The sequence below is a fragment of the Lepus europaeus genome, chromosome 8, assembly GCF_033115175.1.
Source record: "Lepus europaeus isolate LE1 chromosome 8, mLepTim1.pri, whole genome shotgun sequence".
NCBI classification, from domain to species: Eukaryota; Metazoa; Chordata; class Mammalia; order Lagomorpha; family Leporidae; genus Lepus; species Lepus europaeus.
Genome location: NC_084834.1, coordinates 13,555,721 through 13,569,323, shown reverse-complemented (window position 1 = coordinate 13,569,323; position 13,603 = coordinate 13,555,721). Strand labels below are relative to the sequence as shown.

Below are 13,603 nucleotides of genomic sequence, written 5' to 3'. Positions count from 1 at the left end.
TCAAGTACTTGATTCATCACCTGCTGTCTCCCAGGGTAGGCTTTAGCAGGAAGCTGGAATCAGGAGTGGAGCCAGGACTTGAATGCATCTCATAATAACTCAAGCTTGCAACATACCAATAAATAATTAACTCACAAAGTATGAAGCAGGAGACTCTAGGTGACTTGCTGCAATGTCCAGCGAGGAACAAAAATGAGCTGAAATCAGGCCTGCCGTTTGCTAGTGAGATGTGCTCCTCATCTGGAGAGAAGGGGCAGAAAGGAGAGGAGGAGTCTTCACTGCCAGCCCCTTGTTTATCCCAGCGCTGGAAGCAGGCAAACACCAGACCATTCCTGGTCACATGCTGTTTCCTCCAACTTTCACTCACTGGGTTAGACGCATGCTTCTTTTCCTACCCTTCCTCTCCCAGTCAGAATGTGGCCAACCGTGCAGAACAAAGATGCAATGGACATAGAAGTGGCTGTTATTTGTAGATGTATTTCCCATGGGCTGGAGGAACTGAAGCTAGTCACTTTTAAGCATTGACACTTTCATGGAGTTTGGAGAGGGAGCATCCCCCAAGTCACAAAAGAAAAAGAAAGAAGAGAGCCTCTTCAAAAGAGCAAAGGGTGCCGGGAAACCATCACCTCCTTGAGATTCCTTTCACATGGACTCTATTGACAATAGTATAAGCACATCTAGCAAAAGGAGAAAATACTGATTTGCTTGATTATAAATCTGTTAAATAGAAAATAGATCTTTGGGGGTGAAATGAACATATACAGAAAAATCAGTGAAGGAGAGTATTAGAGTGAAGCAAAAGCATCAGTTTTAGTGAAGGAAATGGAGCAATTTAAGTGTTTAAAGTTTTTTTTTTCTAGTGAATACCTCTCTGCACATTAATAATTTCATTTTCTAATTGTTATATAACCCTCTTGATCATTAACCACTTTCTTTCTACTGTTTATAAGTGAACATTTCTAATCGTTAACCCCTTTCTTTCTACTGTTTATAAGTGAACATTTCTAATGCTCACTTTATAGAAAGTAAACCATATATCCTTATGTGTGCATGTGTATGTGTGTGTGAGTTTGTATGTGTGCGTGCCTATCCATAACTGCTTCCCATTCAACAAAGCATACTGACACGGCAGAAGTTTTCCTTTTAATATAAAGTACCATATGAATTTTGATGAGCTTTCATCTCTTAGGCATATGATCTCTATTTTTGGTAAAGTACCAAAATTTAAATGTTACTCTGTCCATCATTGCAGCTAATACCTTTTTTAAATGAAGAAAATTATATTAAAGCACCCCAAATGTAATTTATAGCTGAAGATAAAGTTGGACTTGAGTTCATATAAAAAATATTTAGGGGCCTTCCCAATGCTTCACTGTATAAAAATAAGTAGCCAATTGAGTATTCTTTAAAACAAAACAGTATGAGGGCCAGTGCTGTGGCTCACTTGGTTAATCCTCTGCCTGCGGCACTCGCATCCCATATGGGCACCAGGTTCTAGTCCCAGCTGCTCCTCTTCCAGTGCAGCTCTCTGCTGTGGCCCAGGAGTGCAGTGGAGGACGGCCCAAGTACTTGGGCCCTGCACCCGCATGGGAGACCAGGAGAAGCACCTGGCTTCTGGCTTTGGATTGGCACAGCACACCAGCTGTAGCGACCATTTGGGGAGTGAACCAATGGAAGGAAGACCTTTCTCTCTGTCTCTCTCTCTCTCTCACTGTCTAACTCTGTCAAATTAAAAAAAAAAAGCAGTGCAATGCCCTCTTTGAGTGGGTGATCATCTTTTTCAGGCATTGTTGTGTGATTTGGCAAATAGATGAAAGAATAATTTAAATATTGAAAATTCAGAGAGAAAGACTCCGTATCACATAATTTGATGACCATCAATGTTTTTGAATCATCTTTTCCTTCCTATACCTTCTGATACATGTACTTCATAATGAGATCACTTATTAATTGATATTTATAGAACATTGATTAACATTTACACTTCAAGTCAATGTCTATATAAAACAAGGTACCCTTGAGAAATCAAAATTTAGTTTCAAATACTTTAAACTTTTAAAATGATTACAGCTACATGCAACTAAATTATCTAAATTATCTTATTTTCCTATCGTGTAATCAATACTCCTCATTTTATAAGTAGAAACCTGTTCACCAACTTATATAAAACCAATCAAGACTAGCAGTGCTGCTTTTGTCTCCATGCCCCAAGTAAATTATAGAAGATGTTCAAACAATGTCTATAAAACACATTCTCACAATGGAATGCCTTCAACCCATGTTAATGATACCTCGAGGGTTTTTTTTTTCCCATGTAATTCTTGTTTTACAGGTTTTTATATCTTTTTATTCACTGAATAGAATAGAAACACTATGCAAGACACTTATTTAAAACAGCTAAAGGTAAAAAGCACTCTCAATAAAGCTGCCCTTACCTTGGTAATAAATATTAATCATGTCTGTCCAGATAAATTCTAAATTTTGTTCGTGTTTTCATTAACAGGAAAATAGACACTATCTTTATTATACAAGGGTATTCCCAAAATTTTGTGAAAAAATTTTTAAAAGATAAGTTAAGAAATAAGCTCCTTTTGGTCAAAACTATTCGAAATCCATGCCAAGTTTGCTCATAATACACATTTTTCATGAACTTTTGAAGACTCCTTATGCAGTTAAACAACCTACTTATGGATCACCCAGTCAAGGTTTTATTTCTCTGAATATCGACTTTCCTTGCAATCATATTATCTTGCTGTAGCCAGTATTAACTCAGAGAAAGGAAAAATAAAATAAAGTAAAACTAGCCACAACCAGGTATTCTCTTAAACGTAAAAATCCGTCGCAAATAGAACTTTATGATACTTTCCATTGTCTTTTATCAGTGTCCAAAAGGGAAGAAAAATGATAAAGCAAAGGACCACTCTTCCTCATTAACACCTCAAGAACATACAGTTCACACTGCATAGCGATATCATTGATGTCCGCTACTGAAACCTGAAGAATCTGTAATCGCCAGCAGTCTGGTTCTATTTGTGAAACAGATTACTATGCTTTCAGAGTGCTAACGACCAACCTCTCTAAAAATATCAAATTAGACAAAAGGTGCTACAATATTAGAATCACCATTCACCTGAGACAACAACATCGTTTTGTAGAAATTATTCTAATCTATCTCTGGAATGAAATTCTTCACATATTAACAGTCAGCATAATCTCTGCCTTACATGTGAAATGCGGGGCTGGGTGCATTTCCCAAACACCAGAACTCACTTAGAGCCTGTACTGAATTTGCCTCACATGTAACCTTTTCAAAATTTTAAGTCTTTATATGTTTTATCACCTCTAGATTAATTCATGTGTAGTAGGCCTTTCAACAGCTTAAAAGGTTATTAGCGCATATGCAAATATAAAGTTTCCTTAATTTTTTGAAATATGAGAATAATAGCAAACAAAGAATATTTTCAAAAGATTAACAGCTACACCAGTGGAGTCCTAGGTCTAAAGTCAGAATAACACTGTTAAACCTGGGTGGCCAATTATTAAGCCAGTAGTTTTGTATAAATATTGAATCATCATTTTTCATATATAATAGAGAACCAGGAAAACTTACCTTGTCTGATACAGTCTTGTTGATACCACCAAATTAGATAAAGTATATAAAGGTGCTATTCAAATCCTAGTAGTTTCCCTCACCTCAAAAAACATGATTTGCAAATTTTACACACTATTTTAGTTGGTACTTAAATATGCTCGTTAGGCTCAAATGTATCAGTTATTAAATAATGCATTTATGCTTATTATATTTAAGTGTCATATCAGTTATTTATAAATAATATACTACTGATGAAATAAAAAGGGAGTAACAGCATCTTAGTATTAATTAGAAAGCTGAGCAGTATTTTTAGATCTGCTCATGTTATTGTTATGCACCTGACACCTTGCATTTACTTTAAAGATAAGAAAATAGCACGACAGGCTTCACCAAGGACCCTGCAGGATCATATGGAAAGGTAAATTACCAAGTAGTAAGTCAGAGTGATTCTATCTGGAGCAATGTCTTACGACTATGTCAAAAGATATGGGCAATGGAAGAAGAGAAATTGCAAACCACTTGCTCTTGTGAGAACTATCTGCACATTAATGTTTATTGCAGCTCAATTCACAATAGCTAAGACCTAGAACCAACCCAAATGCCCATCAACAGTAGACTGGATAAAGAAATTATGGGACATGTACTCCATAGAATACTATACAACAGTAAGAAACAATGAAACCCGGTCATTTGTAACAAGATGGAGCAATCTGGAAAACACCATGCTGAGTGAATTAAGCCAGTCCCAAAGAGACAAATATCATTTGTTTTCCCTGATCGGTGACAACTGAGCACCAAATGGGAAACCTGTTAAGTGAAATGCACACTATAAGAAACAATGAACTGATCAGCTCTTGTCCTGACTTTAGATGTACAATGTAATACTTTATCCTTTTTAGTATTTGTTGTTGTTGTTGTTGTTGTTGTTGTTCTAGTACTAGTGGTTGAACTCAGTATTTAACACACAATTATTCTTAGGTGTTTAAATTTTAACTGAAAAGTGATCCCTGTTAAATTTAAGAGTGGAAAAAGAGAGGGAGGAGATGTACAATTTGGGACATGCTCAATCGGACTTGCCCCAAATGGTGAAATTAGAAATGTGCCAGGGGATTACAACACAATCCCATCAAGGTGGCATGTACCAATGCCATCTCACTAGTCCAAGTGATCAATTTCAGCTCACAATTGATGGCTCTGATAGGTCTAAGAGTCAAAGGGATCACACAAAAAAGTGCACTGAACACTTACAGTCTTTTTTTTTCCTGTCATTATTTTCTAAATAATATACTGTAGCAACTACTTACATACAATACATTGCACTAAGTAATGTAAGTAACCTAGAGACACAGGATACGCATTGGTTCTATGCCAAAGCTATGCTGTCTTATATAAAAGACTAGAGCACTCTGATGGATTCTGGTATATGTGCAAGTCCTAGAAGCAATCCCCTGCAGATACCGAGAGGTTCACATTTCTTAGAGAAAGGTGAATCTATTGCTGGAAACTGTCTTATCGCAAACCTACCTAAGGTTGCTCAGATACATTTTTGTTTCTCATGTAGCCTTTTCTTCTCTTGAAAATAAACATAGTTAAGGTTATACATTTTCCTCCAACTACTAGTTTAGCTGCATCACAGAAGTTTGTCTATACAGCATTTTATTTACCTAGCAAATAAATAAATTTTCTGGGGCCGGCGCTGTGGCATAGCAGGTAAAGCTGTCGCCTGCAGTGCTGGCACCCCATATGGGCGCCGGTTCGAGTCCCAGCTCTCCTCTTCCAATCCAGCTCTCTGCTATGGCCTGGGAAAGCAGTAGAAGATGGCCCAAGCACTTGGGCCCCTGCACCCACATGAGAGACCCAGAAGAAGCTCCTGGCTCCTCGCTTCAATAAGCACAGCTCCAGCCAGTGCGGCCAACTGGGGAGTGAACCAGCAGATGGAAGATCTCTCTCTCTACCTCTCCTTCTCTCTGTGTGTAACTCTGACTTTCAAATGAATAAATAATTCTTTAAAAATAAGTAAATAAATAAATAAATAAATTTTCTTATTTCCATTATTAGTTCTCCTTTAGCCCATTAATTTACTCTTAATTTTCACACTGTGAAGTTTATACAGTTATCTTTCTGGATCACTGGGGAATGATTGGGCTTTCTGAATCAAGAATGGACTTTAGGGGCTGGGACTGTGGCTCAGCAGGTTAAGCTGCCACCTGAGGTGCCTGCACCCCATAGGAGAGCAAGTTTGAGCTCTGGCTGTTCCATTGCCTATCCAGCCCCCTGCTAATGTGCCTGGGAAAACAGTGGAAAACGGCCCAAGCACTTGGGCCCCTGACACCCATGTAGGAGACCCAGATGGATTTCCTGGTTCCTGGCTTCACTTTGGCCCACTCTGGCCATTGTGGTCATTTGGGGAGTGAATCAATAGATGGAAGATTCCCCCCCGCCCCGTGTGTGTGTGTGTAACTGTCTTTAAAATAAGTAAATACATCTTCAAAAAAAGAATGGACTTAATTTAATAAAAATGTAACAATATGGATTCATCTGTGGCAATAATATGTTGTAATAGTATAAGATGTTAATAAAAGGAGAAATTGGGTGGTATGAGATATTCTCTGTACCATCATAACAACTTCAGTTTTTAACCATAATACTCAAAATCTAAATAAAGTTAAAAAGAGTCATTCTGGAAAGAAATTTGGCTATGTATTTCCAGAGCCTGCTACCTTTGCCTTCTGAGACATTTTTTTCACTTAGCAGAATCAATCAATTCTAAATAAATAATTTAAATGATGTTCTATGGGGCCAATACTGTGGTGTAGTGGGTAAAGCCACTGCCTGCAGTGCCAGCATCCCATATGGGCACCAGTTCAAGTCCCGGCTGCTCCAACTCTGCGATGGCCTGGGAAAGCAGCAGAAAATGGCCCAAGCACTTGGGCTCCTGCACCAACCACAGTGGGAGACCCAAAAGAAGCTCCTGGCTCCTGGCTTCAGATCGTCCCAGCTCTGGTCATTACAGCTACTTGGGGAATGAACCAGCAGATGAAAGATCTCTCTCTCTCTCTCTCTCTCTCTCTCTCTCTCTCTCTCTTTCTCTGTAACTCTGTCTTTCAAATACATACATAAATCTTTTAAAAAAAATGATGATCTATGTTGACAGAAAATTAACATTAGTATAATGCTTAAGTAAATTAAATATGTGTATTTTCTGTTGCACACATATTTATTACCTCATGCTAATTAATAAAATACTTAAATAATATTAGGCAAGGCAGACAAGATCCCAAATTGTGTACACATTATCATATTAACTATGTAAAAATGTATGGAAGGAAATATGATAAATGTAGGTGGCGCATCTCTCCCCAGAGAGAGCTAAATAGAGCATCTTCCGTCCCATAGCCACTGCAGCTTTCCTCTACCCAATCGAAGTGAAAGCTGTGCTTTGTAGTGAGTTCACCTACCTTGACGTGCTTCAGTCTGAAAAGGGTCTCAACAACTTGTCTCTGTTTGTACTCCATTAAACCATGGTGGTAGCCAATGCCCCGCTGTAACAGCCTGATCAGACCGGAGCCTCCTCTTGTCCATCTCAGCCTGGATACAATCTTCCTGAAAGTCTGAAACACCCACACAGTTTGCAAAATCAAATGAAGGCATATGTCCTTTAACTGAAGCCTGATTTTATGTGTTAGAAGGCTTTAGCAGGCAGTTAGACGCATTTCTGGGAGGAGCAGTAGTGTTTTATGCTAGAACCTCAAGTTCATAAATAGAGCAGTTCTGTCCTAAGTGGCATCCATGCGTAAGACCTGGTAAAGTAGAACGCAATCCAACCTCAAATGCACTGGTCCTTTCTTCACACACCTCCCTCACAGCAGCCATGTGCCCAGTTTTCCCTCGTGTACCTGCTGACATCACTCCCATAATGCTGGAGGCAGCTCCAGCTCATCCTGGGGTAATGAGGAAACACTGAAGCACAACGGTAAGAAGTCCAAGAGGAGATGCTCCATGCAGGCCCAGCGTCCCCCCAGGCAAGCAGCAAAATCCACCCCTGGCCCCAACACAGCTCTCAGCGGAGTCTGATTATCAACTGCCTTTTGCTCTATTTTTGCTGCTGACTTGAAACTAACCCTGTTCACTCCAATCACATCTGACCACGGTCAGCCCGTGTCTGTCTGTGTCTCCCTGTGCTTCCAGGCTGGCACCTCTGTGTTTCTCACTTCCTGTCTCTCTCTCCACACCCTCTCCCCATCTCTGTCCTCCAGCTCCTTCTCTGAAACTCACTTTGTCTTTCCTGAACAGTTTCTACCTCTGTCAGTCACTACTGCTCTTCTTCTCTTTCTTCTCTTTCCCACCCTCTTTTTTTACTTTTATTCTGCTTCCCTCCCCCTTTCCAACCTGCACCATCACTAAAAGAAAAAAGCAAACATACACAAGTAATAGCCATTGATCTGACTACATGGTCCAGCAGGTCGCACACCCATTATCTGGCGTGTCTCTCAGTGTTCTGGGCTTAGTTTCTGAGTGAGACACACAGCAGTGGGGAAGAGGGCAACAGTTTCTAGTTTGTAGAACTGGGCATGTGGTGATGATTTGGTGACATGAAGCACAGAAAACGGGAGAAGCTTTCAAATGAAACACAAATCTGAATTTGATTTCCTGGTAGCAAGTCGCTGCTTTAGCTCAGAAAAAATATTTAACATTTACCTTTTCTTTTTCTTAAAATTTTTATTGATATAAGGAGAACACATCTCATGTATTTTATATATACAGTTTTAAGAACATAATGATGGGGCCACCACTGTGGTGCAGCAGATAAAGCTACTGCCTGCAGTGCCAGCATCCTATATGGGCACCAGTTTGAGTCCCGGCTGTTCCATTTTCTATCCAGTCTCCTGCTAATGTGCCTGGGAAAGCAGTGGAGGAGGGCCAAAGTGCTTGGATCTCTGCACCCATGTGGGAGAGCTAGGAGAAGCTCCTGGCTCCTGGCTTCAGCCTGGCCCAGTCTTGGCCAATGTGGCAATTTGGGGAGTGAACCAGCAAATGGAAGACTTCTCTCTCTGTGTGTGTGTGTGTGTGTGTTCATGTAATTCTGCCTTTCAAAATAATAAATATTTTTTAAAAATATCATGATGATACTTCCCACCCTCCCTTGTTCCCTCCCTTGCTCCCATCCACTTCCTCCTTCCTTTCTTACTTTCTTTTAATTTCTACAATGATATACTTTGAATTCACTTTATAGTCACAAGATTCAATTATTGCTCATGGCCCTTGTCTATACTCTTCAGGAACAGTGGGTTTTTTGCTGACTGCTTGTTGAATTCTTTACTTACTGGAGGGTGACTCTTGGTGACTACTTTTACTTTTTCTATTTCTGTCTACATAAAGGATTATCATTAACTTTAACAGATGCAGGCGACTGCACAAAGAAAAAGCCTGCACTTGCTATACCTTGTTATGAATCTTTGGACCACTTTTAATAGCTGTGTAAGCTTACATATATAATCTTAACTTCTTCAGCCTCCAACTCCAGTTTCCCTTACATTAAGATCAATTTAGATGAAATAGGTTGTGTTTTATAAACTGCATAGTACAGTATAGACACACACACACACACTTAAGGTTATGTGCTGGATTGTGCACCACCAAAACTGAACTTTGGAGTACTTGATACAGAGTTAATTAAGTTAAAAGTGAATCATTACAGTGAGCTGCAATCCAATATGACTACTATCTCTGTAAGAGGCATTTCGGACAGACACATACAGAGGAAACACGATGTGGTGGTAACAGAGAGCAGGGAGAAGGTACCCATTATACAAGAGGACTGCAACAAGTTCATGGAAAAATCGAATCGAAAAACTAAGTTTATTCTGGTGCAAAAAACTTTAGAAATTCATGCAGAGCTTTCTCATAACATGTATTCTCCATGGCCTCTGGGAAGATGCCTCGTGTGGGCAGATTTCAAAATTCTTTTGTACAAAATAAACTTATTTTTTAATTCTGTTTTTCACGAGCCCTCTAAAGTAATGCATGTAAGCCCTGGAGAGAGACCTGGAGCAGACCCTGCCCTCAGAAACCTCAGAAGGAAGTAATCCTACTGGGTCCCAGACTTCCAGCAGGCATCACTGGTAAGAAATAAATTCCTAACACGTGGTACCCTGGTGCAGAAGCCTTAGCAAATGAATCCATCCACCTAGGCATGCCCCCTGTTCTCGTCTCTTACCTCGCTATCCACACCTGCTCGATCAACATAAGTACAGTCCGGAGGAACTTCTTTACTCTTTTTAAGACTCTTCTTTATTTCCTTTATTTCAGCGTCCCATAAAATCAATCTTTGAATTCGAGCAGTTGAATTTGAATGTAAATAACTGAATATAAAAAATCAGGAACATTGTGAATATTGATTATAACATGCCCTCTTCTTTTCAACATTTGAAATTGTGTCTGTAAGTGCCAACATAAAAGAATGCCTGGTAATTTGAACCCAAAATATGATTGCCCTTATTAAAGGATATTCACCAGGCCTTAATTACTTCAATTCTCATTGCTTATCATCTGTTATTTTTAACATATGCATTGATACCTTCTTAACAGAAAACAGAAAAACCATTCTTGGTCCTGCTTGACAACAAATTCTGGTATGAGGCCTGCTCACCTGTGGATTCCAGCAACAGGTCTGTCGCCAGACTTGGCAAGCCAGTGAGTCATGAGCTCCACTAAGTGGCCCATCTAAAATCTCCATTCAAGCCAACTGGTAAAACTGCCAAAGCCAGTTTATAAAGATTGGAAGAAATGATTGCTTCTTCAAATGCACAGAGAGCAACATGTAGTTACCAGAATCAAAGAATCAGGGAAACATGACATCACCAAAGGAATAAAATAAGATTCCAATAACAAAGCTTAAAGAAATGGAGATCTAGGGGCTGGCACTGTGGCTCAGCGGGTTAATACCCTGGCCTAAAGTGCTGGCATCCCATGTGGGAGCGGGTTCGAGGCCCGGCTGCTCCATTTCCAGTCCTGCTATGGCCTGGGAAAGCAGTGGAGGATGGCACAAGGCCTTGGGCCCCTACACCCGTGTGGGAGACCCCAAGGGGGCTCCTGGCTCTGGATCAGTGCAGCTCTGGCCGTTGTGGCCAATTGAGGAGTGAACATCGGATGGAGGGCCCCTCTCCCTCCCTCCCTCTCTCTCTCTCTCTCTCTCTCTCTCTCTCTCTCTCTGCCTCTATTCTGTGTAACTCTGACTTTCAAATAAATAAATAAATATTTTTTTAAAAAAAAAGAAAGAAATGGAGATCTAGGGCTGGCACTGTGGCATAGTGGGTAAAGCCACTGCCTGCAGTACCAGCATCCCATATGGACATCAGTTTAAGTCCCGGCTGCTCCACTTCCACTCCAGCTCCCTAACACACCTGGGAAAGCAGTGGAAGATGGCCCAAGTTCTTGAGCCCCCGCACACCCATGGGAGACCCAGAAGAATCTTCCGGCTCCTGATTTCAGACTGGCCCAGCTACAACTGTTGCAGCTCTTTGTGGAATAAACCAGCAGATGAAAAATATCTCTCTCTCCCTCTAATTTTGCCTTTCAAATAAATAGATCTTTTTAAAATAGAAAAAATGGAGATCTATGAACTGCCTAACAAAGAATTCAAGATAATCATCCTAAAGAAGTTTAGTGAGCAATATATAAGAGAACATAGAAATAAAATATTTTTAAAATCAGCAAAATAATACATGAACAAAATGAGGGTTCAACGAAGATATATAAACAGGAATTCTGAAGCTGAAGAACACAATCATCGAAACAAAAAATTCAAGAGTTTCCATAGCAAACTTAGTTCAGTGAAAGAAATAATCCACAAATTCAAAGACAGACCATTTCAATTATCTAGTTAAAGAAACACCAACAAAAAGAATGAAATAATAAGTGGGTAGGAAGCTTTTGGACCTGCTATCGTTTGAATATATTTTGTCCCAGAACTCATAATGAAGCTTGGTCCCTGTAATGGTACTGAGTGTTGTGGGACTTTAAATATATGATTAGGTTGTTAATCATAAACTTAAACTTTGTGGACCTAAGAAAATGTTAGAAATAAGCTAATCAACTGAAGAAAGTTACTGTAAAACATTGTACAATTACTGAAATACTCAATAATCTTCTCCCACGTAAGTCCCCCAAAATGATGTTCTAATTAAATTAAGTTGGTGTATCATAAAAACATAAAGCAGTGAAATACGATTTTAATTCTATAAATAATTGCACACTTCAAGGTTTCAGTACACACTGAATTCCGCAATTCCAGCAGAAATACTCACGCAGCGTACGTTCTCCTTTGAGACTTAATCGCTTTCTCCAGTTTCCTGTTTAAGTTCTTCTCTCCTTCAGAGTTGTGACTATGAGTATATTGTCTCGTCAACCTATTAGTAAGAAGGCGTGAAGCTGACCATTCCACTGAGTGAATGTTGAATCTAAAGTGAAGGATGTGAGAACACTGGATAACTGCATGTTCATTCCAGTCCAGCCCTGCATTCATTAATGAAGACCATTTTTGGATGTAGGAACATTTGTTTGGGTAACATCAATCTCTGTCATTCGTTCATTTTTGCCCATTTAACTCCTAAATCAGAGTTCATGTGAATGGAAGAGAAGATCAGAGTTAGTTACAAAGGTGAATTTTGATACTATGGTAAGAGTAGTTAGGTAAAGGCTCTTTACTAGGGAAAGAAAACCTGCTCTGGGCCGGCGCCGCGGCTCAATAGGCTAATCCTCTGCCTTGCGGCGCCGGCACACCGGGTTCTAGTCCCGGTCGGGGCACTGATCCTATCCCGGTTGCCCCTCTTCCAGGCCAGCTCTCTGCTGTGTCCAGGGAGTGCAGTGGAGGATGGCCCAAGTGCTTGGGCCCTGCACCCCATGGGAGACCAGGAGAAGCACCTGGCTCCTGCCATCGGATCAGCGCAGTGTGCCAGCTGCAGCACGCCTACTGCGGTGGCCATTGGAGGGTGAACCAACGGCAAAAGGAAGACCTTTCTCTCTGTCTCTCTCTCTCACTGTCCACTCTGCCTGTCAAAAAATTTTTTAAAAATTAAAAAAAAAAAAACCTGCTCTTTTCTCATTTCACACAGTTCCCATATTAAGACTGCTGAATCTTTGTAAAGAACAGACCAGCACCTACTTGTCATTGTTCCTAGTTAGTTCATTTTCACCTGTGACATGAAGTTTGAGTTAGGGATTGGATTTCTAGGGATACTTTTGTACTTCCTCATATTTGGCTTAACCTTTTTCTCTTCACTTTTCTCAAAAATTTTCAAACTTACTACAAGATCAATGCACATTCCTATACAAAGAGCTGATGAAAATATGATTGCTAATTCAATCATCTTGCTACCAGGCCCTATCTAATTTTTCTTTTAATTCTTTGAAGTGATTGTCATAAATATTCTTCAAGGTCTTTTCTTTCCACTTAAAGAGCTTATATATAATGAAACTTCACAAAAGAAAAATGGCAGACTAAACACTCAATATGCCATCATATGTGTATATAGTTGTATGTTAATGTATGTACTCTGTTTTGCCAAATACACATTACTCTTTTTACCATATCTGATTCTACAAATATGTTGAACTTTCCATTAACTTATGGCCCAGGAAATTCCACTCTACCAAGCCATACAATTAGATTTTCAAACAAAGTTTAGTAAGAGAGTGTTTGTTTTTGTTGTATTATACCCAAGTTGCTATAGAAAATATCTCTTATATGTGCTAGTTGATATAGAATACAAAAATAACATATCAGAATGAAACTGATACCTTATGATTTTATTATTGTTTATAACCCTTTTCTATATTCCTGTGGAACACTGGTCTTCCTACTTTTTACTTTTTGAACATCATGATTAGTGGTGTGTTAATCCTGTGGTCATAAAATAGATTGAAAATATGTTATTGCAGGGGCTGACGCTGTGGCACAGCAGGTTAAAGCCCTGGCCTGAAGCGTCGGCATCCCATATGGGTGCCAGTTCA

General features: G+C 39.7%; 1 protein-coding gene across 1 annotated transcript in view; it reads right to left on the bottom strand.

Moving 5' to 3' along the window:
- Positions 1-209: 209 nt before the first annotated feature.
- The window catches only part of LOC133765856 (probable ATP-dependent RNA helicase DDX60), a 53,975-nt gene continuing 40,581 nt past the window's right edge, over positions 210-13,603 (bottom strand). Inside the window, exons 13-16 of the mRNA XM_062199414.1 lie at positions 11,899-12,051; positions 9,810-9,954; positions 7,051-7,203; positions 210-240 (exon numbers count right to left, since the gene is read on the bottom strand). Of these exons, the coding sequence (XP_062055398.1) occupies positions 220-240; positions 7,051-7,203; positions 9,810-9,954; positions 11,899-12,051 (472 nt within the window). The 3' untranslated portion in view covers positions 210-219. The remainder of the gene's footprint in view (positions 241-7,050; positions 7,204-9,809; positions 9,955-11,898; positions 12,052-13,603) is intronic.